The sequence below is a fragment of the Hippopotamus amphibius genome, chromosome 1 (genome assembly GCF_030028045.1).
Source record: "Hippopotamus amphibius kiboko isolate mHipAmp2 chromosome 1, mHipAmp2.hap2, whole genome shotgun sequence".
NCBI classification, from domain to species: domain Eukaryota; kingdom Metazoa; phylum Chordata; class Mammalia; order Artiodactyla; family Hippopotamidae; genus Hippopotamus; species Hippopotamus amphibius.
The window spans coordinates 26500777-26521222 of NC_080186.1; the positions used below are offsets into that span (position 1 = coordinate 26500777).

The 20446-nt window shown below is 45.7% G+C and overlaps 1 protein-coding gene across 2 annotated transcripts in view; it reads right to left on the reverse strand.

Moving 5' to 3' along the window:
* Window positions 1–20446, reverse strand: part of CSMD2 (CUB and Sushi multiple domains 2) — a 629134-nt gene that overhangs the window by 175314 nt on the left and 433374 nt on the right. For both annotated transcript variants that reach the window (XM_057744228.1, XM_057744218.1), the window contains exons 23-25: window positions 12160–12316; window positions 10147–10338; window positions 4969–5095 (exon numbers count right to left, since the gene is read on the reverse strand). In XM_057744228.1, coding sequence (XP_057600211.1) covers window positions 4969–5095; window positions 10147–10338; window positions 12160–12316 — 476 coding nt within the window. The remainder of the gene's footprint in view (window positions 1–4968; window positions 5096–10146; window positions 10339–12159; window positions 12317–20446) is intronic.

The following is a 20446-nucleotide window of genomic DNA, read 5'->3' on the forward strand; positions in this document are numbered from 1 at the left end:
TTAAATACCATTTTGTCCATCAAACTGGTAAACCCTGCCAGAATTGATAGCATTGAGTGATGCTGTGTGGGGAAGCAGGCTCTTGGTAGATGTGTAAATTGCTATAATAGCCAGAGGGAAATTTGAGGTCATGTATCAAAATTTGCCTTCTAAGAGCACATCCTAAGGAACTAATTGGACAACTGTTGAAGGATTCACGTATAAGGATGTTTACTAGAGCCAAAAGCTGAAAATATTCACTTTATCAATAGGGGAGTAGTTAAATAAATTATGGTTTACAGGCAACAGAATTCCCTGTAACCACCAACCAGGATGAGGCTGATCCATATATACTGACATGATAAGATGATGATATACGAGTAAATGGTAAAACGAAAAGCAAGTTACTGAGCCACGTGAAGAGGTGATCTTGTTTTAGCAGGCATGCTTATTGCATTTGCTTTTTGTATACGCTGGCATACAAAATACCTAAAAGAGGAAGTCAAACAAAAGGATAGCAATGGCCATCTTATGTTGAGTGTGTGGAGAGCAGAGTAAGATGATGGGGACTTTTGATTTCTAGTTTATAAACTTATTCATAGTTTGTACTTTGAATTTTTAAAATACAGTATCTCTTTTTGTATAGATACATTCCATAAAGATGTTCTCACTTAAAAAATAACTGCCTTACTCTCAATAATGGTGCAAACACAAAAGGGTTTTTTTGTGTGTTTGTCTGAATTCGATCTGATTATGAATTCCCTTAACTTTGCTGCTGGTGATTGCAGGGAGGGGTGGAGGGGTGTGGGGGGCGGTGAGGGAGAGAGAGGAGGAGAGAGGAGGAGAGGGAGACAGAACACGCGCGAGAATAGATGTACGTGTAGACGCTGCAGACGCTGGCTGGGATGGCAGGCTGGGGTGGAGGGCCTGGAAGAGGAAGGCAAAAGTGTCCCATCACTCTGTCCCCATCTTTTGGTTGCTCTCTGTGCATCTGGGAAGCCCTCCTCTGCTCACGTGGCATCAGCTCCTTGAGGTTGTGTGGTTCCATGAAGCTTTCCCGAAGGAGGGGTGAGGTTACTTGCATTTTCTCCCTGCCATTCCCCACCTCGGGGTCCTTGCACACACATCCAGCAGGCCCCCTCTATAGGTCTTGCTGTCTCCGGAGAGAATATTTCCTCTATTTGCTGTGACCCTCTCTTCCTGAGGGCTAGGAAGGGATGTTCTGCTCTCCCCTCCAGCCCACTGCACACCCATCATTCCTGTAAGGGGTAACAGTCCTCACGTCTGCCCTGACTTCTTGCACTGTCCCTGTCAGCCGCTCGGAGATCTCTCGGCTCTCCTCTCACCCTTCTCCACAACCTTAATTCCTGGGGACTAATGTTGCATGTCATGGGTATGCTAAGGTTACTATATCATGGAGGAGATACACGCCCAAGTACTTAGGCAAGAAGTATCAGGATGTCTACAATCACCTTCGTGTGATTCAGCAACAAAGAAAAGAAAAGGGACAGAAAGAAAAGTAAAAAAGAGAAAGCAAATACAGCAGAATATTCACAGCAGTTGAGTCCAGGTGATAGGTATGTAGGTGCTCGGTGTACTGTTCTTTTGACTTTTCTATTTTACATATTGTACGCTGCACAACAGAAAAAGGGGGAAACAGAAGAAAGCTCTATTTCCATATTTCCTGAGGAGAGGAAGACCGGCTGGTGTGACTCCTTAAATGTCTCCTGAACGTGTGCCTTCTCCATCCTTCTTCTCCATCCCCATCGCCTCTGGCAGGTTCATGCCTCCTTACCCTGATGACACTCTGGAGACAGTCTCCTCCTCACTGGGCTCCTAGACCCCAACTGTCTCCTTCTCCACAAGGTTGCCAGGATAGGGCCAAACCCAGCATCACAGCCCCCAAGGTCCTCCGCATTCCGGTCGTGGGCAACCCGCTCCACCAGCTTCATCCCGCCCCCGTGACCCACCCCACCATCAAATCCCAGGTGATGCTCCATCATTTCCAGCTCCTTGAGCCTGCCTGCCCTGCATCACCTCTTCTGCCTGGTTGGCCCTTTTGTCCTGTCAATCTTCCTCCTTGGCTACCTGGCAACATCCTCTCCATCCTACATGACTTACTCTGGTGTCACCATCTCCAGGATAGCTTCTCTGGTCTCCTGTCCCGCCAGTCAATCCCCTGCCCCTTCCTTCCACCACCTCCCTCTGTGTACATGCACATCTCCTCTTGTCAACAGTCACGCCATCTCATTCATCTGGGAAACGCCAGCGCCTCACACAGGCACTGCCAGGTGTTCAGCAGTCAGCTGTTACACGGAGCAATGAATGAATGAAAGAGTAATGCGCCAAGGTGGGGATGTGGGAAAACCTCCTCATTGCATATGGAGACACTTAAGGGGTCATTATGCTTGCGATGCATTCATCGCTCATTTACTATTTCCTGAGGGACCATCAGGATCCGCTGGTCATGTAACTTCCTTTATACCTGGCTCCTGCTTGCTTCATTCATTCATTCATTCATTCATTCAATGCTTGACCTTGTTAAGCCTCTGCCACTGTGCTGAGAGCCAGGAGACTTGTGAAGATGCATCAGGCAGAGAGCGCAGCTCTGGTCGGGGAGGTAAAGCAGGAGCATAAATAGAGGAGAAAAGCGGTCACTGTCATAAGGGAAATACAGGCCACGGGCAGTGGGAATGCAGAGGAAGAGAAAGGACTCCTGGGAGTCTCCTGAGAGGGGACTGGGGGAGACTTTCTTGGTGAGCTGACACGTGCACTTGACTTGGAGGGAGGGGGAGTTGTAGACATAAGCCTTTGGAGGGAGGGGGGCACTCCAGGGAGGGCAGGGTGGCAACCAAGGCACAGGGTGTGGCCATGAGTACATGTTCGGGGGCCACCAGCAATCCAGCTTTGTCACTGAAGAGCAGCAGTGGGAAACAAGGTTGGGAGGTGGGCTTAGGAGATGGCGGCCTTGAAAACCAGCATAAGATGTTCAGCTCCTGTGAGCATGGGTGCCATGCAAGGGTTCTAGTTAGACTGTGAGTTGATCAGGCGTGCTTCCAGAAGGTGATTCCAGCAGTGGTGCATAGGATGCATTTGTGTATTTAACGTGTCCCAATAGTACAAAATCCCTAACTGCTCTGCTGACCTCATTTTGCACAGGGCTGAGCTCAAAAACTTGCACGTGGCAACCACTTCATACATTTCTTTAATTAGACTAAGACCACGTGTACATCAGCAAATGTACAAACAGCTGTATCTCTGGCAGCAACCCACCTGTTCAGCCAGTTCTCCTTCACGGAGAGCTCCCCAGGGCAGGGATCCTCTCCTGGCCACACTTCTGCCTCTTGTCTTGACTCCTCACAATCCTAAAGTCTCAGCACTTCCTCCCTGGATTATTGCAACAGACTTTTGACTGCTTTTCTTCCTGTGAGCTCTCTCCACTGCAAATAACCCTGCTTAGGAACCTTCCAAGGCTCCCCCTTGTCTACTGGCATTTAGAATCCTCCGTAACCAGGCCATACCCCAACCCACTCTGTCTCCTATTCCTTGTCCACATGCATTCGCCACTCCAGCCAGACGGTTTCCTCTCCAGTTGCCTGGTCCACACTACATCCTTCCTGCTACACCAACCTGCTCTTTTCCTCACAGCTCCTCTGAACCCAGATTGGCCAGCAGCGTTATCTGTTGTGAAGATTCAGAAAGACTTGGGTTCACACCTCAGCTTTCTGATTCATTGTGCAAGCTTAGACACACCATGCGTTCTCCTGGAACCTCAGTTCTCTCATCTATAAAATGGGAGTAATAAGAATGTCTATTTATTTTTAGGGCTTACTATTCGTATTACCAGGGCTATTGCGAAGAGTTAATATGACATTACGTGTGCCAGGCCCTGTGCTCAATAAATGGTAAAGCTCCTTTCTTCTCTGACTCTTTGGAACTCCAAAAAGTAATCCCTGTTAGTAACCACGTATGTGGAAAGGAAGTTATATTTCGAGGGAATACATACAGAGTACCAGACAGTGTGCTGGACTTTTCTAACTATTCGCTCCACAACCCTAAAGCATAAGCATTTTTATTCTCATTTTACAGATGTAGAAACTCAGATTGAGAAAGAGAAGCAGGGGTTTCCCTGGTGGCGCAGTGGTTAAGAACCCACCTGCCAATGCAGGGGACACGAGTTCGAGCCCTGGTCTGGGAAGATCCCACATGCCATGGAGCAACTAAGCCCATGCACCACAACTATTAAGCCTGTGCTCTAGAGCCTGTGAGCCTCAACTATTGAGCCCGCGTGCCACAACTACTGAAGATCCTGTGCTCCACAACAAGAGAAGCTACGGCAATGAGGCAATGAGAAGCCCACACACCGCAACAAAGAGTAGCTCTTGTTCTCTGCAACTAGAGAAAGCCTGCGTACAGCAATGAAGACCCAACACAGCTAATAAATAAATAAATTAATTAATTAAAAAGAAAAGAAAGAAAAGCAATCTGGGGTCATACTGGGTTAGTAAGCTGACCCTTACTACCATCGGAGAGAGAATCACAGAACCATGATTAAATATTTACAATGTTCCGAGCACTGTGCTCGGTACATTACCTGCAATGTCTTATTCAGATGCTTTATCCTGAGAAGCCAGTATTATCACCCATATGCCACAGAAGGAGAGGAGAAGAGACTTCCCTAAAGTCCTATAAATGGTACATGGCAGGGCTTGGAATCAAGCCTATGCCCTCAGCTACCGTGTGGTCACTGTGCCACCTGGGCCAGTGAATTGTCTGAACTTGGACTGCAGTCCTGTGATGCCAAGGCCGGCCTTTTCAAGTTTTCCATGGGCCCCGGCCTGAGCCTGGGGTCATAGCAACCACTGTTAATCCCCAGGGCCTCCAGGTGAGGTGGGCAGGGCCAGCTGCTGGCCGGAGGACTGGTGACAACGTTGGTGACGACCCCCCTGAACAGCTGGCAATGGTTCCTCTGCAGGCCCTGACACTTACCCGATGGTGCAGCCGGCATCGGCCTCGATGGTCCAGATGCAGTTGAGGTTGTGTTCGTAGGGAGCTGGATAGCCGGGTGACAGCACCTGCCCCGACGCCTCTCCTTTCACTGTCCCTCCACACTCGGCTGAAAGAAATCCCAGAAGAGTGAGCATCAGGGGGTGACCTGTGCTCAAAGCAGCAACCCACTGGCTTCTCCTGCCTGTGTGCCAGGGTCCCTCTCGTTCATTCCAGGTAGCTGAGTGCAGCGTAGAGCAAGGCCCTTGCATGAGACTTGTATCCAGGGTCTACAAGAGCCCCTATAACTCAACAATGAAAAGACAAACAGCTCAGTTAAAAAATGGGCAAAGCCTTTGACTAGACATTTCTGCAAAGAAAGTATACAAATGGCCAATAAGCACATGGGAAGATGTGTTAACATCAGCAGTCATTAGGGAAATGCAAAGCAAAACCACAATGAGATCCCACTTCGTAACCTCTAGGATGGTTATAATCAAAAAGACAGACTAACTAGGGTATAGGTGACGATGTGGAGAAACTGGAACCCTCAGGCATTGCTGGTGGGAGTGCAAAATGGCGCAGCTGCTTTGGAGAACAGTTTCCTATATAGGTCCTCAAAATGTTAAACATAGCTGCCCTATGACCGCAGCATTTCTGCTCTTGGATATATACCCAAGAGAAATGAAACATATGTTCAGGTGAAACCTTGTACACGAATGACCACAGCGGCATTATTCATAACATCCCCAAAAGGGAAACAACCCAAATGTCCATCAGCTGATGAATGGATTGACACATGTAGTATATCCATACAATGGACTATTATTTGGTCATAAAAAAGAAAGAGGTACTGACACATGATACAACATGCATGAATTGTAATGCTGAAAACATTATGCTAAGTTAAAGAACCCAGGCACAAAAGGCCACGTAGTGTGTGTTTCTATTTATATAAAATATCTAGAACGGTCAAATCTACAGAGACAGAAAGTACACTCGTGGTTGCCAAGGCCTGAAGAGGAGTGGGCAGTGGAGAGTGACTGCTAACTGGTACAGGGTTCCTTTTGGGGAGGCAAGATGTTCAAAAATTCGATTGTGGTGATGGTTGTACAACCCTGTGAATACACTACAAGGTATTGAATGGTACACTTTAAATGGGCCAACTATATCACATGTGAAGTCTATCTCATATTTTAAAAAAGTTCCGTGGGGATAGGACTGATGGTCCACTCTGTGACCAAACTCTTCGAGGCCTCCTGAGAATGTGCAGAGACTTGAACCTGGTCATTGACTGGGCCTGTGCCAGGTTCCAGGAGCACAAGACACCGCATCCTTCCTCCCGGACAGCTCAGGGTGTGGGAGGAGGAGACGGCCACCGTGTGTGCCCCACGCCCGGACAGAGGCACGTCCATGGCAAGTGGCAGCACAGAGGAGGAGGTGACCAACTTCCTCCAGGGCAGGGCGGGGTGGGGCGGGTGGCAGGGGTGGGGCGGGGAGGCCAGCAGGAAGAGTACTGCAAACAGCCTGGGGGCGGGAAACAGCCCGGCAGCTTGGGGCACAGGGTGTGAGATGGGGCGTGCTGGGAGGCAGGGCTGGAAGGCTGGGTGAGCACCGTGCATCGAAGGGCACTGCACACCAGGCTGTGGCCCTTTTCCTGTGTTAGGAGAACCTCAGTGTTTACGCACATGAGTAAATCCATCCCTTTACACACAGTGCACACGTTAGGAGTAACACTGCTGTAACAGCGTGAAGGGGCACAGAGGGGTGGACCTGGAAGCGGGGCACCAGTGAAGAGGTCCACACTCCCCATCAGAGCAGCGCTCTGGGTCAGAAGCTGGTTCCTCCTTCCCCTCGCCTCATCTGCCTCTGAGCCCCAGGGCCTGAGCCTCGGGGATACTTATCACACGTGCTCCCCCCGCCCCCGCCCTCATGGTCAGAGCTGTGGCTCAGGCCCTCACCACCTCTAGGGTGGCAGAGCTGCCCCCGCTCAGCAGCACCACCAGAAGATCTGTCTTAAATACAAACTGGCCACATCACTGCTTGCTTTAAACCTTTCTTCCCAGAGCAAAGTCAAAACTCTTTAGGAGAGCCCATCAAGCCCCCCAGAGAGGCTCCCTTCGGCTTCTTCTGGCCCCCTCCTGGCACCCCTTGCTCCAGCCAAGGGTGATAAACTCCACAAGCTCCGGCACACTGGGCCCCTTCAGGCCCCTCCTTGGACGGGCAACCTGGCCAACATCTTTCACGTGAAAGCTTTTGTGACGCCCTTCCCTCCCCAAGTAGAGTTGACGCTATCCTCTTTTGTGCCTCCATTATAACATGAACAGGTTTTTAATCATAGACTTGTAACGTTATTAAAATCTATCTCCTTCACAAGACTATGCACTTGTGGGCTGCAGGGACCTTGTCTTACTTACATTTGTACACCGAGTGCCTGGCATGGTGTTTGGCACATCATACACACTTTAACAAATGTTTAATGAATGAACAGATGGGCGGAGGACCCAATGAATGAGAGACGCTTATTGCTTCCCAGGTGAATTACTATGAAGGGTCTGAATCAAGGCAGCGTGAATCAAAAGGAAGAGATTTGTTGCAACGCTTTTTAGGAAAGATCTGATTAGTGAGATCTTAGAAGAAGCAGGAGACAATGGGATCAAGGTCACAAATGCGAGACTGACTTTCATCTGTTGCTACAAAGGACCCATTAAGCCCCATGGCTTGAGGCAGGGTGGGGGAGCGGGCCCTCTGCGGGAAGCCCGCTCACAGACCAGACCCTTTCTTCCCGGTCACTGCCTCCGTGGTGATGTGGGGAAGGGAGCTGCCAACCCGCCTGAGAGATGCAGGGCTGAGTGGGCCCGCGGCAGGGAGCAGGGTGCGCGTGGGAGGATGAGCTCTACGTTGGGGGGAGAAAGCCCGTCTGGCCCCACAAAGAGCAGAGGCAGCTAGAAAGGTGGCAGGACATCATCCCCGTCCTAGGCTGGAGCTCCCTTCCCTATTCCTGACGGCACAGCCCCTCCTGCTTCCCAGAGGCGACAGTTTGGAGGCAGGGACCCTGGGAGCACTTCCTGGGGGACACACCTGCTCTTTCCTCAGGGGTCACTTTACCTGGGGACGGATGGGGGGCAGGAGGGGCCAGGTGGCCGGCCTGCGGCAGATTCACCAACAAGGCCCCGAGACTCTCGTCTTCCTGGTCTTCTCTCTTACCCCCACCCTACAGCCCTGGCTGTGTCGTTTCGGCTGCGGCATCCACTCATCCGCAAAGAACACAGCTGGATGTTCCAGCTGTCGTAGTCATTTCTAGTAGACCACGGTCACGTCTACCACAACATATGTGTAAAATGACACACACACAATCCCCAATATACAGCCTCCCTCCCCTACATGGGGCTTGAAGGAGTCTCAGTGGGCAAGGCCTCTGAGATTCAAAGTATAAATACTCTTCCCAGCACTGCTTGAGTGGATCCTCTAAACTCGGTCCAAGTGGCAGATTAGATATTCAGAAGGACTTTGTGATGGAGCCTTTCTGCAAAGCAAGTAATTGTCTTGCAGTGTGAATCACCACCTCCTTCACGTGCCGTTGCTCTGGCTTGCCTGTGGCATCGACCGCTGTCTGCTTACGCCTGTGTCTCCCTTGCTGGACTGGGATCTGCTTTTCCCTGTTTTTCCAGTGCCTGGCAGGGGACCTGGCACATGAATGAAACAAGGGGATAAAACCAGGGACGCAGAGAGATCGGGACGGGGTGTGCCTGTGGATGGGGTCGGCTCGAGCAGGGAGAGGAAGACTCTAGAGGTCGCTATCCTGCTCTGTTCACAGTCAGGTTTGAAATCTTTGCCTTTATTTTTTTTTTTTATTATTTTTTTGAAATCCTTGCCTTTAGACCCTCTGCTGTGTAACAGTGTCAAAGATCCTGTTAATGTGGGGAAACAGGAGCGCCCTTCCCACCTCGCACCGTGCTGGCGAGGCCCTCACACCTGCTCAGGCTGGAGTGTCCAGCTCCTCACCCCTCTCCTCCTGTGGGTGGTGCTTACCCATCCTTTCAAGTCTCAACTGAAATGTCACCTCCTAAGCACAACTTCCTCTTATTCCCTCAACACTTTGGCACCTACTCTCTTACAGAGCTTATCTTGTATTATAATGATCTGTTTATGTCTCTTCTTCTTGCCAGGGCATGGGCTCCCCAGGGGCAGGAAGAATGCTTTATTCTTTCTTTTTTCATTCTTCCACCTCTGCACATACCCAAACATGCACCTGCAAGGATGCTGGCACGTGGCGCTTAGTGGGCACGGAAATGTTTTCTCGGTGGGTGTTTTGTCTTTATACGATTACCCAGAGCTGCACTGAGGTAGTGGGCCGTGGGGCAGGGGATGGAGAGAGGGAAAGGCCTGGTCTTCGCGCTGGGATGCAGGATGATGCAGCGTGGTGGACTCTTGCTCAGCAGGGAGGGTCTCACACCCGCAGTGGGGAGGGTGGTGAGCAGCGGGAAGGCCAGACAGACAGACGCAGGGGTGTTGCCTATTTCCCACTTCTGCCTTGGACCAGGCTTCTCTTGTCTTGTGACACATGGATGAAACTTCCAGAGAGCCTGTGCTGACATTCTGGAAGCACCACAGGCTTAAGAAGGTGCTAGTTCATGATCCCATTCTTTCTTAAGTGTGAGATGGATGCTAGCTCATGACCTGATTCTTTCTCAAGAACAAGATAGATGCTAGTTCATGATCTGATTCTTTCTTTCAACGTGCCTTCAGAAAAGGAAGCATGACCCCCATTTTATCTATGGGGAAACTGAGGCCCAGAGTGAGCTGGAGACTCATTTGAGACTTGGTGTTGCAGGGAACCCATGGAACAGACAAAAAGTTCACCTCTTCCTTCTAACTGACCCTCCCACCTCGCCGCCGTCAGCTCTCTCACCCCTCCGAGGGCATGACTTGGCCTTGGTCCCACTTGCTAAATGTGTGACAGTAGCAGGCCACCGCCTGGCCGCGTTGCTGTGCGGGTGTCATGAGCTGTCAGAGTGAGGATGTGGAGAAGGGTGGGCAGGGCCAGCGACGGCTCCCGGGAACAGCAGGGCTCCAACAGCCCCCAGGCACTGGAGCGTGGGGGTCAACGGGAGACCCGAGCTGGGAACCTGGGGTTAGGGGACACCCAAGGGGTCACCCGAAGAGCAAGAGGCCTCCTACCGACACAGGTGGGGAGTGGCCGGTCCCAGGTCCTGCGCTCCCCGCTCAGACACAGCAGCTCCTCGCTGCCCCGCAGGCTGTACCCAGGGTCACAGCTGAAGGTCACGGAGCTCCCTGCAAAGTGGCCTCCATCGTGAACCTTGTAGCCAAACTGGGGGGTTCCTGGGTCCTCACATCTGATGAGTTCAAAACCTGGGGACGAGAGGAGAGATAAGGGTGAGTAAGATGTGTTCGGCACAACACCGCCGCTCCCCCACCCCCGGCTCCCACCACTAGACGCATGTCCTTAAGGAAGCCACCCAGCACGTGCCTCTAGGTCCTGATGGAGACACTGTGCTCAGGATGCCACGTGGCTGTGCTCAGGTGAGGGTCTGTTACAGAGGGTTCGTCCCCCTGTTGCTATACGTAAATGACATCTATTATTTCTCCCAGGACAGCTTTTAATAGTTTTCAGGTATAGGCTCTGGATTTTCTTTTCCTTTCTTTCTTTTTTTTTTTTTGGTTTGACCCCATAGCATTTTGCTAGCGGGAGCTGCTCTTTCCATTTTGCTCACTAAGACAGTCTGATGGGAGAGCGTAATATGGAAAAGTCACTTTAAATGTATGTTTCAAAGCTCAATTTTGTCTTGCTTAAATATACTCTATTGAACGAGCCTGGAGAAGGAGACCTCTGTGAGCTTACACAGAGCTCCTAGGGCACGGTGGCCACCTGTGTCAGCTCTCGTTTGTTATTCACGGGAGTCTTATAGGGAAGGGCATCTATGCATTTCACGGCTGAGAATATTGACTCAGGAAGGTCACACAAATGGTTCCAAAGTCACACAATCTCAGATGATAGAAATGGAATTTGAATGTGATTCTATTTAATCCTCTTCCAGTGGTGTGCCTGCTGTAACAGGCACAGACCTGACACACCCAGGCAAGAAGAATCGTGAGTAGACTCATTTTTTTTTCTAACAGCTTTATTGAGATATAACTTACATCCTAAACACTCCCCCATCTAAAGTGTATAATTCAGTGTCTTTTAGTTTATGCATAGTTATGTGACTAACATCGCAATTAAATTTAGGACATTTTCATCACTTCAAAGTGAAGGTAATTTCCCCCAACTCCTCATCCCCAGGCAATCAACCATTTTCCTTCAATCTCTATGGATTTGCCTGTTCTGGACCCATAAATGGTTCATATCAATGGTTCATGCAATACACATGTCTACGTGTACTGTGACGGGCTTCTTTCACGAATCATGTTTTCAAGGTTCACCCATGTTGTAACATGGATCAGAACTGAAGTCTTTTCTATGGCCAAATAATATCCCATTGCATGGATGGACAGACCGCATTTTACTTATCCATTCATCAGTTGATAGATTTTCACTGGATTTTAAAATAGTCTACAAAGCACATTGCTTTGTAGCTACTGGGCAAGTAGAAGCTCAAATAAATGAGTAAAATAGCTGTGAAGCCAAAGTACAGAGATGTGATTCCAAGTACTCTGGGGCTGTGTACAAACCTCAGGGCTGTCTGTTTTTGAAATCTCAGGAGTAAAGGAGAAAGTTAAAAGCAGGAAAAAAGGGAAAGAATCAAGCCTCGACTCTTTAGGGAGTAGTAAAAAAGAATATAATTATACATTAGTGTTTGCTGTTTTTACATCTGACTGTAGCTGAACATTATTTTATAAATGTCATGATTAGGAAAGGCTATCTTTGGTTGCTTTAATTAAAAGGCTCAGCGCTTATTATTTTTAGTGAGTAAAAGGTGATTAGTGAGTCAAGGGTGTGCTGTGACTCTCAGCTCAGTTAATCACAGGTGTAACCATGGAACTGCACGCCAAGTGGCAGCTTTTCCAAATCACGGGCACAATGTCTTAGGGGAAACAATCAGCTACGCGTGCGCCAGTTAGAGAAAATCAAACCCACTAACTGATGGGTGATGTCCCAGAGCCCAGTCTCCCTGTGTGCAGAACCGGGGAGTGCCCGATTTCATCTTCCACTCAGATGCAAGAAAGACTTACTAGAAAAATGCAGCTCAAAGCCCTTGCTGGTGTTCTCAGCATCAGTGATGAAATCAAGCCACAGACTGCTGGACGTGCTGTTCAACGTCACCCCCAGCATCTCGGAGCGGCTGAACACCCCCAGCAAACGGGCAGAGTTGTTGTTGCCATCGTAGACCTGGACACGGGAGAGACCCCAACCCCACGTCATCAGCATGGCCTTATCTGGAACAAGGGCTTCCCATCCCACAGCCCACATTCCCAGAATTTAGCACCGATAACGACTGTTAGGGGGACAGTCAGTGACCAGATGTAAGGAAGATGGCAGAGGGGTGGTGGCCACCGGGTGAGTTATCAGCCCCTCTCGCCTCCACTTGGTGCCAGTTCTGTGCCTGGCCCATCTCTGGTGTGAATCTGATCTCTAGGAACTGGCTGCTGTTCTAACCTTTCCAGAGGAGATCTGGTCTTGTTCCCTCACCCCCCATATGGCACAAGCTCACTCTTCAGCAGCTGGGGGAGGCCAGGCTGGGGCTGCCTGACTGCCCAAACCATCTGTTTCTGCAGACGGGGCAGGCTGCAACCATTAGACTTTTCTGCATTGCTAAACACTCCATCCTGTCCTTGCAGGAGATGACAAGATCGTCCTCCTCCCTAATCCCCTCCCCACCCCGCTGTGGCAGTGGCCTCAGTCTCACACTCTGCTGGACACGGCCCCTGGGATCCAGCAGGATGGAGTTAAAATGTCCTGCATGTCAGGTGTCGCGGCATCTTCCCCTTCCCCAAGCTCAGCCTCTGCCCCTTCCCTCCTAAAATGAGGGCCCCAGTGAGGGCCTGCAGGGCTTGCCAGGGGTGGAATCGTGCAGGCATCTGGCTTCTCTGACTCCCATCTGTCCCCTGAACTTCGGAGCACCAGCAAAGACAACGATCATCAGCATAACGAATTGGCTCCGCAGGTCCTGAGGTTGCTGCTCCTTTCCAGATAATCGCGCAAATAACAACAGAAGTTGTGATTGACTGAAGGACCCCCTGGTGCTTTGGTAAATATCAAAGATGGGATCTATGGGTGGGTGATGAATATTTGTGCATGCCACAGGATGTGGTGCCAGCTGCCAGCAAATTGGAACAATATTTCCATTCTACTATTTATGAAGCAAAACTTCCTAAAAGAAGCCATCCTTCAAGCTAACAGTGCTGTATATTACAGAGATTTGTTTAGGCCCCTGGGAGCTTCAAAAGTCTGTTTCCAGATCCTATGTGCAATTGCTTTATATCACAGATAGACTGGGAGAATTCTGGAGTGCCAGCAGACATAGAGATGACACCAGTTCAAAGAGTTTAGCCCACCGCTGCATCCAGATTGTTATACAAATAGCTTTATCCATTAAAACATATATTTTCTAATTAATTGATCAAGGCATTAATCATCAACACTAGCTAACATCACAATAAGGGAGACAACCAGACATCACGTGTTTCTTAATGGAAGCCACACAAATACCTACAGAGTCATTTTGCCAAAAAAAAAAATCAAACCTGAATCAGATAAGCCACTGGCTCCAATTTCCAACTTATAGGAAATACAGAGGACAGAGGAACATATGAAATGAATAAATTATAAATAAACAAATAGGTTACAAATAAATAATAAATAAATTACAAGAGAGTTTAAAAAAAAGAGATGGAGGTAGAAACCTAAAGACTAAAAAAATACTTGAGGCAACTAATCCAATGTGTAGAACTTACTTGGATCCTAATTCAAATAAACTGTAAATTTAAAAAATATTATGGCTTTTATGAGATAATTGAAAATTTGAACACTCACTGGATATATTATGGTACTAAGAAATTGTTGTTAATTAATAAAAGTATAACAGGAACAGGATTTTTTCCTTAATTTCAAAGCATAATTCATCCTTATACATTAAGAACATTTTTGTTCTTAATGTGTCATTATGATAAAAGTCATTGCAGGAAACTTATAAAACAGAAAAGCACGAAGAAACTAAAAGCAAATTTCAGCACCCATAATATTTTGGTGACTATCTTTCTAGTCTTCATTCTATGCATATCTTTTCTTATATATTAAAACAATTTTTTTTTTATAAAAACAAGATCAAACTATAGATACTATGAGGGTGAGTCAAAAATTATCCACACTCTGGTTATAGTAAAACTTCTGTTGGCCACACTGTCTTATCAGCACTTTCTGTTCAAGGAGACTGTTTTCCTAGTCACAGCTGTGCAGGTATGAACGTGTTACATCAGTTCATTTGTAACTGCAGTGTGAGCAAAAATGGATGCCCCACTTGTGATTTTCATGAAAGAAGAGTAGCATGTAGTGATTTGTTTTTTGTGCTCTGAGGGTGTACTTGGTGCCATTATTTATCAAAGACTTTGTGCGCATTATGGAGAAACTGTTTTGTCTCAAAGAAGTGTGTGTGAATGGATAGAGATGCTTATTGAAGAGCTGAAGCCTAAACTTTGAATTAAACACAGAGGACTGCTATCCAAGGATGCTGTGATCTTGCATGACAATGCATGTCCCCATGCTTCAGCCCACACTGTCGACACTCTGCAAAAACTTCATTTTCAGGTGTTAAAGCATCCTCCCTATAGTCCCGATCTTGCTCCATCAGACTTTCACCTGTTTGGTCCCCTGAAAGCAGCCCTATGAGGACGAAGATTCACCTCTGATGAAGTGAAGACAGCGGTGCATTCATGGCTTGCAGCTCAGCCTAAAACATTTTTTAATGAGGGAATATGAAAGTTTGTTGACAGATGGATAAAGTGTATTGAAAAGCAAGGAGATTATGTCAAAAAATGATATATTTATCTTTTCTAAAAGTTAATTAAAATAAATTCTATAGCCAGAGTGCAGATAATTTTTGACTCACCCTCATATATGGTAACCTGTTCTTTCACCTAATATAATGTGTATATTTTTTAAATCATTAAATATTTTTTCCACAACAGCACTTAAACAGCTGTAGAAATTTCCATCATAAAAGTAACCCAACCCACAATATAATCATTCCCATATCATTGTCCAGAATATGTGGTGCCCTCGCACATTAGAGGCACTCAACAAATGTATGATGAATAAATAAACCAATATTTTCTTTCAGCAGTTTTGTTCATAAATCCACCTGGAATTTTGGCAAATGATGTAAGAAACCTTTTCTTCCTGGTTGATTAGCCATTTTCAACCAAATCCTGTTTGTAAATATTGCACCCACCACCAACTTTAAATCCACATTTATCACATACATAGTTATATAAATTTTTTTTTGGTTGATTTTCTATTCTACCGCAGTTATCTATTTGCCTATTCCTGTGCATGATCTATACTGTTTTAGTTACTGTAGCTTTGTAATATAGTTAAATACTTGGTAGGGCAAGTCTCCTCACATTTGTCTTCTTTTAACTTAAAAAATTATTTCCCCATGTTTATTCCTTTAGATAAACTCAAGAAGAATTTCTCAAATTAAAAGAAACAATGACTCCTCCCAATGCCTCCAAAAGACCCAAAACAACTTGCATAATTCTACTAATTAATATTAATATTAAATACATGGATTGATAAGAGAGAAAACATATATCTATATGATACTAAATCTTCCTATGCATATACATGACATCTGGCTCCATTTAATCAAGTTGTCTTTTATATCTCTCAGCAAAACTCTGTACTTATTCCTGGGCATTTTTATATTTTTTAATTGATATTGAGAATTGGGCCCTTGCATACATTTATTTTCTAACAGATATTACTTGTCCATAAGAAAATTGCTTTGATGGTCATTATTTACAGGTGATGGATTTATCCCTGACAAATCTGAGAGAATCTATACACACCCATTACATCTAACCTTTTTTCTCTATTATGTGTTTCCACTTTTTTCAGCTTTATTGAAATGTAATTGATAAATAAAAATTGCCTACATTTAAGGTGCACAACTTGGTTTTTGATATGCACATACCACTACATCTAAGACAGTTCTGCAAGAGGACTGCCTTCAAAAGAAATATGCTAAATGGATAGCTTTTAATACAGTTACAATGTAACATTCCTATGAACACTGCTGTATGCATGTCTGCTTATATGGGTTATACATGGAAGGCACATCTTCAGTTTTGTTAGATATTGTCAGATTGCTCTCCGAAGAGTAATACCAATTTAACCTCTCACTAGCAACGTATGACAGCTTTCATTGCCTTATATTTTTGCCAACACTTGATATTTTCAGGCACTCTAAAATTTTCCAATATGATGGGTGTGAAATGGTATCACGTTTTAATTTGTATATCCCTGATTACCACCAAAGGGGAACATCTTTTTGTAAGTTTATCAATTCTACTTTCCTCCTCTGTGAATTGCCTATTCATAGCCTTTGTTCAGCCCAGAATATGAAACCTCCCTGCATTTATTTTAATTTTATGTCCTTCAGTATAAAGTTTTATAATTTTCTCAGTAAAGAATATACACATTTTTGTTAGGCTTATTGTTTTCATTTATTTATATGTCTTATTTATATGTATTTATGTCTTATAGTTCTTGTTTCTATTATGAGACCTTTACCCCACCTCTGATTACCTGTTTGAATTTGTTGTAGAAACAGCAGCAGCTTTGCTGAATTGTCTTATTGGTTCTGAAAGGTTATCAGTTGGTTGTTTTGTATTTTCCAAATAAGAGACAATTTGGATATTCCCTTCTAATTGTTATAGCTTATTTGTTCTTTTCTTTGAATAACTGTAGTGGCTTGGATTGAATACTATTGGTAGCAGAACAACTGGTCTTGTTCCTGACTTTACTGGGACTCCTTAGGAAGTTTTGTCATTAAGTATAATGTTTGCTACAGGTGTTGGTAGAAAATTTTTATCAGATTAATAAAGTTATGTCCATAGCTTTATATTTTTTAAAAATTATGAGTGAGTACTGAATTTCATGTTTTGGGATACTTTGGCAGGATCATATATTTTTCTCTCCTAATCTGTTTATAGGGTGAAATTGCTGATATTTGACTGTTCTTGACCTACAAAAATGACAGTTTCATATGGGTTGCCCAATAAATAAAATTAGGAGCTTTTCTAATGTTGACACATCTTTACATTCCTGGAATCCATCCCATTTGGTCATTTTTGTTTTAATGCACAGCTAGATTCAACATGATACTGTATTTAGGATTTTTAGATCCATGATCATAAGTGAAACTGGCTGAATACTTTATACTGCCCTTATTCAGTTTGATATCAATTTCTACTTGCCCCATTTAAAGAAAGTGAGTGGGGAGAAGGATACTAATTCTCTCCTTTGACACAGTTTGATTACTGCAGGGATTAATTGTTCCTTGAAATTTTATGAGTTTACCTGTAAAATAGTCTAGGCCTGGGGATTTTGAGAGAGAACATGGGAGAATTCCAATGTTTTAAGTGGTTATTGGTTTATTCAGATTTGTATTTTTTCTTGATATTAGTACTTTTTAATCTATAAAAATTTCCATTTCATTTAAACTTTCATGTTTTTTGGCTTATGCTTTTTCCTAAACATTTTCTTATTGTTTTCATAATCTCTACCTTATCTATGACTATGTTCCTTTTTCATTCTTAAAATTATATATTTGTGGCTTCTTTATTCCTTGATCAATCCTACAAATTTTGTCTATTTTATTATTTTTCAAAGAACCATGTGGTTTTGTTGGTAATTGCTATTTTTCTTAGCTTTCTTTTGTCAATCACTTTTGCCTTTATCTTTAAAAGTATCATTCTTCTACTTTCTTTGCTTTTATTCTGTTATATTATTCAAGCTACCTAAATCCTTATTTATTTTTAACCTAGATGATATGTCAGAGACTAACAGAGATATATTAAATCTTCCACAATGATTGTGACTTTATTAAAATTTTTTACATTTCTAGCAATTTTTATTTAATTTATTCATGCTATGTTATTTGGTGCATAAAGTTTTACTGGGGTTGATTGTACATTTTATTAATATAAAAGAATTCTCTTTTTCATTTCATTATGAGATGCGAGCGAAGTTCTCAAACTTATAACAAAGTGATTTCATTTTTCTGCAGTTTACCATCTTCTGTTCATTGCCTCCATTCCATTTTTTAATTGGGTGATCATGTTTTTCATCTCTAGTCAATCTTTCCTCATCTCAGATTGCTCTGTTTTTATCATTGCCTATTTTTGTGTTGTAAATATAATATTCTCTCAAATCCTGTTAAGAATACAAATTAGAAGCTTTTAAAGTACTTTTTTTTTCTTTGTTGTTTACAGAGGGGCAATTAACTCTGACGCCTCAGACAGGTCCCCTTCTGATCTACTGAATATTCACACATATCCAGTTCATTTTCCTGTTGGCACGCTGTGGCAGGGGGAGAATAAAAATGGATCCTGGAAAGACCCGGTAGTCTCTAAGGGGGAGCAGAAGCGTTAAGCCAGAAGAGGCCACAGGAGGGGCTTCTCCTGCTCCCAGTGCTAAAGCGTGTGTATGTGTGAGGGGGAGTGTGTGTATGTACGTGTGTGTATGTGTGTGTGTGTGTGTGATCATGGCATCCTCTTCTCTAATAAGCCTGCCCACCCTCGTTAGGCACCAGCCACGGCACTGCTCTGCTTTATCCTGCTTGCCGACAACAGCCAACAGAATCCAGAATGTCGTGTTGTGAGGGAATTGCATCTCTGTGTGGTTTCTCAGACCCTGTACGCTTCCAGAAGAGCTAGTGGGATTGAAATCTGGTTCCTGCCAACAGCCCCATGGTGTGTTCTTGGCTCCAGGCTCAGCCGCTCTCAGCTAGGTGGTCTTAGATGCATTTTTTTTCCCTTGAAGTTTCTAGCACTTAATCCCCAGGCAGGATTTCACTTCACTTACGTGAATTACACTTTGGTTAGGCTCTTTTTCAAAATGGACCCCTTTTGGGGGGTATTCCATTTGGCAAAAATTCCTTTACGTTGTATGTGAAAGGCACTCTTCCCTAATTTCCCATTTTCATGTCCCTTTAGTCATTTCCGTGGGAACTCTAAAGGATGTAGTTATACATATGGGCTTCATGCCGTCTTGAGCTGGGAGTTGTTGTTTTCCACATTATTGCATTTAGAGGCCCTCCTGTCTTGCAGATGACAGAGGTCATAATTTTGGTGGGGGCCAAACTAGAAGAGATCAGGTAGTTCTGGGAGAAAAGCTGCAGTATGTGTAGGGGTGAGGTCTAAGAAATTTTCAGTAATTAAAGGTAAGGAAGAGATTGGGGATCACAAATGCAAGAAAACAGTCATTTCATGGGTCAGAAATACAAGAACGTATGGAAAGTTTGGAGGGTTGGTCAGCTGCACATGTGGAGGGTCTCCTTGGGCAGGAAGGAGTCCAGGTGCGCACTGGAGTTCTTAGGAGGGACAGGTACGCCCTTGGGATTGGAAATACACCAGTGTCCTGGCAGATGGGCCAATTACACCAGGGCCAGGGCAAGATGCTACCAGGTGACTCTGGGAGCTACCTCCTTTGTGCTGAGGGAAATTGGAATGACAGGTGTCAACAGCGCTGCCACTGCAGCTGACAGTGGTTGCAGGGTGGCACCTATAACTGTGTGTTTCTTTTCATTCCAAAGCAGTTCATGTCCCAGGTTGCCCCACAGGAGGACAAGGGTCCTGAGGAGAAGAGTTAGAACAGGAAACCACGCGATCCTCCTGGGTGCCTTGCCACCCCCCCGCCCCAAACCCCCTTCTATGGAAGCTCCGGTGGTTACAGGATTGTGTGGATGGCCTTTCGGCCAGGTCAGAGCCACAGCCCAGCCTTCTGAGGAGGACACTACAGAGGTCTAGAAACGGGGCAAGAGGCTATTCTACGAGAAGGTGGAGCCCAGTGTTAGAAGGCTGGTGGCAGGGCCAGCCGGGCAGGCGGCTGCAGAGACCAAGTCTGAAGTCTGGGAAGATCCCTCTAAGAAGCATAAGAAATCATCCCCCTCTCCCTACAGCCCTGCAGGACCACCTGAGGTCCTGATCCCTGCCTGAGCCCTCCCTGACCTCTGACCTGAGGGTGATGCCCCAGGTCCCTCCCTTCTTACCCCGAGTGCATCCAAGCATCTCTCTTCTGTCTATGAAGCTGCTCACCTGATCCCGAGGCAGAACCTTGACAGTGCAGCGGGGTGTGCACACCTGTCGATTATGTCTTAGGTGCAACTCTGAGTCCAGACCACCCGAGAAAGGATGCTCGGGTGCTGGCCGTGCTCCGCGTGACCTCCAGCAAACAGCAAAGGGACCCTTCTGCTGGTCAATCAAGCCACACGCACAGAACTGCTGCTCACACTCCCCT